The sequence below is a fragment of the Saccostrea echinata genome, unplaced genomic scaffold (genome assembly GCF_033153115.1).
Source record: "Saccostrea echinata isolate AGI-Se365-2 ecotype Australia unplaced genomic scaffold, CSIRO_AGI_Sech_v1 ptg000015l, whole genome shotgun sequence".
In the NCBI taxonomy this organism is placed as follows: domain Eukaryota; kingdom Metazoa; phylum Mollusca; class Bivalvia; order Ostreida; family Ostreidae; genus Saccostrea; species Saccostrea echinata.
The window spans coordinates 11,478,058-11,482,899 of record NW_026889764.1 but is presented as its reverse complement, the minus strand read 5'-3'; the positions used below and the strand labels follow the sequence as shown (position 1 = coordinate 11,482,899).

The window sequence follows — 4,842 nt, the reverse complement described above, 5'->3', positions numbered from 1 at the left end:
ATGTGTTAAGTATCAACATACCAGTCACTTTGCCAAAAAGCAGGATTGAAGCAACAAGAATTCTGTACTTTAAAGTTCCTAGCACATATCTATAATGACTTGCTTTAGGAATCTTATATATTTTATACACAGGTATTTACGACTTGATTATTACCTCTATGATAAAAAAATAAATAAACAAACATGTGGTCCCAAAAGCTATAAACAAAATAGAGTGCTCTTGTTCGATAAAATCATGAGATGCCAGGATTCATGATAAGAACTTGTATTACTCATGTAATCTATTTGCATTTTCAATTTTCTTTTTAAATGTTTCTTATAAAACGAGCTCGAGTTTATCAAATGTCACTGATACGACCGTAGAGTAGATGCAAATAACGATGTTTGATGCATTTCTTCCAACAGGAATTTGAGCAGCCAGGATATAAAGGTTGGAAAAAATTACTAGGAATTCATTTGAATTCATTTGAAGTAAAGAAAATTTGTATACATGTATTTAAAACTTAAAATGAATCTAAGAATAGAACTAGCATGTTTGATAATCTTTGGATGTTTAGTTACGACTATGGCATCTGAACAATTAGGGCTTACGACAGGGAACAGTAAGAATGTGTCAGAAACTCATTTTTCAAAGGATAAATTATTAAGCGAAGCCCTCGATCAACTTTATAAAGAAACAATGATAAGACTTGAAATTGAGAAAAGACTGCGAATTTTGACGGAGGAAGTTTCAAATCTAAAGGATGGATATGAAAAACTATGTGAAACAATGCCAACAGAGAGAGAAAATACAACGAAAGGTAAGACCATGTTTACCCCTGTATCCCTTGGATATAACTGATTGGATTTTTTCATATCCGACTGCTATGACGTTACAATGGGTTTTGCGTGAATACAGTGTAAAACATTGATAATAACGTATAAAACATGTTGTAAAAAGAATCTCCCACGATTTATGGGTTGGTTATGGTTTTTATCCAATATTTTACCGCCAAGGCTCGGAGATATATATTTAAAAAAACATACAACTTGTTGATTAAAAATCATTTGCAGGGGTGTTTGGGGGGGGGGGGGGGGAGGTCCGGGATTTGCAGAGTAATTAAAAGTATATACTAGAGCAAATAAAAATGACTTTGGACCCCCCCCCCCCCCCCACGGGAAAACTTGGACAGCACCACCACCACGAACCACGAAATAGTTTTTTTCACGTTTGGGAAATGGATTCTACGTTCTTTTTTCTGCTTGTCAAGAAATTTATGGGTTAGAAATTTTTGGACTGGGGTGGACCCCCGCCCCCTGGAAAAAAAATTTGGATCCGCATATGAAAATCATATCCAACCACAAATCATTTGAGATCCGATATATATATATATATATATATATATATATATATATATATATATATATATATATATATATATATATATATATATATATATAGGGTGCCTAATAGATACATGTATATAATATAGATATTATGTATAAAATATAGCAAAGCCTTAAAAACGATATCTATAGAGACAATATTACACAACTTAAGTTTTTTTTTTTCTTCTCGATTGATAATGTCCTTTAGTTAATTCTACCTTTGTATGATATTTATAATTCAAACCTGAATACGTCTATATATTCTAAATATTTATACACCACAAAGAAAGATAATAAAAAAAGTAATTAGATTATTTATTTTGAAATGACTTTTATAAGATCACATGACTTTTCAAATTAGCAGAATCTTTCATCGCTTAAAAATATTATTCTTGAAATCAATTCCGATAAAGCACACGAAAAAAATGATTCGATTTTTCGACTAAATACTTTTTCATTGTTTATTCTTTGATTTCTGGGCTGTTTGATTGATTGATTGATTGTATGTTGTTAACGTCCCATTTTAGAATTTTTACTCATACAGAGAGGTTACCATAAACGGGTAATGGGCTTCAACTTTAGACGTTTACTCGTTTACTTACGTTTACTTAGCCTGACTCAGGACCATTGAGCAGCGAGGGATCTTTATCATGCCAACGCCGACCTTGACACGAGGCCTCGGTTTTTAATGCCTCATCTAAATGATCCGCAACTTTTACTTCAAAATGCTTAGCGCTTGGAGAAGGAACAGTTGCTACATATATTATTTATCGACTTGAGCCTGTCACGACAAAGCCTTGAACCCACGACCTTGCAAGCGCTCTGCAGACTCCGCAACCGTGGCAGTGCAAACGTGGCTGAAGATTTAAAGGGATAATACAGTTCAGAATTTAGTATTTTGTAGAGATAATGAATGCGGTGGTCATTTCAGATAAATATATACGAGAATCCCCCACGTAATTTGGTGACTTCATAGTCTATCCATTGTAATGAAGTGTCAACAATCTACCGATAAATTGTTGGAGAGTGCTGATGTTTTTTTTTACATTTCTTAAGAAATTCAGGAAAAAAAAATCAGAGTTAAAGACTTTTATCCAGAATTAATGACATTTTATGTTCACCTCATATGCATTTACATATAGATCATAGATTTTCTGATCGATAAGAATGTAACTTTTTTTTTCAAGGTGCCTAGTTTATTTTATTCTTCATTTGTTTGTTTTGATGAATAAATCATAAATTAGTTCATTGTAATATCAGATTTATAAAAAAGCTTCATTACTATCATAATTAATTTCTTTAGGGAATCTAAATTCTGCTGTTGGATTTAGTGCCATCCTTACAAAAGACACCAATTTAGGAGACAGCCAAATTGTCAAATACGACAATGTCATTACCAATTATGGAGACGGATATGATAAGTGGACTGGAATCTTCACGGCTCCTATGGAAGGACTTTATGTATTCTCATGTACAATAATGGCGTACGATAAAAATTCAATACATATACAAATAGTACAAGGTGGACGGGTCATATCAACAATACACTCCGATAGTACGCCTTGGAACCAAGCTTCTGAAACTGTCGTACTAGTTTTAAAAAGGGGCGATAACGTGTGGACAAGACAGACAGGACATGGGCATCGCATCCATGGGGATTATAACTTATTTTCGGGTTTTCTTATTTCCACACAGATATAAAAATTGCGTTCATGAATAGTCAGGATTTATTGTTGAAAAACTGCATAAATTTGTTTTCAACTTACACTGGATATATTCAATACTAGAACTCCTTTTCTAATATTATTGTTCCTAACATATAAATACCTATCATATTTTTTAATTATCCGCATTTATATCTAGTAACAGGAGGCGATATTAAAAGCAGCAATTAAAGTTTTAATTAATATTAACTTTAGTATATATATCATATATGTATAATACATTTTGTTATTTTAGAGGATGCACTTTACGTTTCCTAATTTTATGAATCAACATCTGTGATATGCTTATTCGTTAGTCTTGGAAAATGACCAGGCTATTTTTGAAAGGAACTGAGCCACGTGGTTATATCAACAGTATACTCCGATGAATCGCCTTGGAACCAAGTTTCTAAAACTGTCGTACTGGCTTTAAAAAGTGGCGAAAGTGTGTTTACAAGACAGATAGGACATGGGCGTATTGACAATGTTGTATCTTGATACGAATAAGCCAACCATGCGTTGCAGAAAACGATAGAATTCGTCATGCACTTTACCAATCCCATGCCTTAATCCTGTTTACCGTCCTTTTCATATTATTCTATCATGTTTATTGTGTATTATAATCTAAATTTTGTTGTAGTATTCTTTTTCTTTGACAAAAGAAACATTTTTTCATCCTCCATAACTTTTAATCAGCATTACTTCAACAGAAGATGATGTATTTTTTATACAACGCAAGCCTCTTATCCCCTCGCATCGAAGTTGGAAGGGAATTTAGTAACGCGCTTGTTGTTTGTGTGTGTGGGTGAGTGGGTAAGTGAGTGTGTGCTTATAATTAACGGAATTACGCAAGTAATGCATGTAATTGATATCGGTGCGGTGCCCTTGTTACCTTTACCGTGGAGTGAAAGTAAGAATAAAGTGATAGGAATAACCTTAGAGATCCACAAAAATAATCTTAAAAAAAAAATACTACCTCTGTGTAAAGGCTCAGTTGTTCTATAAATCAGTGTTTATGAAAAAAATATTATTACATATAATGCGAAGGTACTTTTTTAGTATTTGAGTATCAGCAAAAAAATATGTGGCTTACATTTTGCGAGCTTTAAGCTTAATGCCATTTAAAGATTTCAGAAGATAATATGTAACCAATCCCCTGTCCCCTCCCCCCCCCCCCATTTAATCGCGAGCTGCGGTTTTTATGCATCGCATTACAAAAACTATTTTTATGTGATATCTTCCTTGAATTAAAAAGAAAATGCGAGGATCATTGTTTTCCTATTCAATGTATTCAGATCAATGAAATAAGAAGATAACGAACAGTATTCAATCTCAGAAGTCCAATGAAACGATACAAATTTGGAGCAGAGCAAAAGCGGATCTCAAAAATTAGAGGTGGGATTAGGTGCCATAGAGGAGTAAGCATCTTCTACCAACCGGTCACACCCGCCTTGTGCTCCTTGTCATGATCGGGAAACAAAAACCGGAAAAATCTGTAGACAGTTCAGTGTATAAATAATGACCTAACAATTCATATGAAAAACGTCAGTCAGCATTTGACTCAATACATTTGACTCTGATAAATTGTATTTGCTGACAAGGCCATTGTATCGACCATAGAACTTACGAAATGATGACTTTAAACAAGACAGCTGATATTCTTGTTTCATCAACTTGTTTGTCAATAATTTACCTTGTTTTAGAAATTGTACATACGTAGAGCATGCTTTTGCGTATCGAATCAACTGAGAGATATATACCCCGTATGCAG

The 4,842-nt window shown here is 33.6% G+C and overlaps 1 protein-coding gene across 1 annotated transcript; it reads left to right on the top strand.

Moving 5' to 3' along the window:
- The first annotated feature begins 432 nt into the window (after positions 1-432).
- LOC133187528 (cerebellin-2-like) lies at positions 433-4,335 on the top strand. Its single transcript, XM_061322932.1, has 2 exons — positions 433-800; positions 2,672-4,335. The coding sequence occupies exons 1-2, from the start codon at positions 491-493 to the stop codon at positions 3,067-3,069; spliced, it is 708 nt and encodes a 235-aa protein (XP_061178916.1). The 5' UTR covers positions 433-490; the 3' UTR covers positions 3,070-4,335.
- Positions 4,336-4,842: the final 507 nt, after the last annotated feature.

Coding starts and splice junctions, on each gene's coding strand:
- LOC133187528 (XM_061322932.1), top strand. CDS start 491: ATGTATTTAAAACTTAAAATGAATCTAAGAATAGAACTAGCATGTTTG. Junction 801..2,671: donor GAGAGAAAATACAACGAAAG/GTAAGACCATGT, acceptor TAATTTCTTTAG/GGAATCTAAATTCTGCTGTT.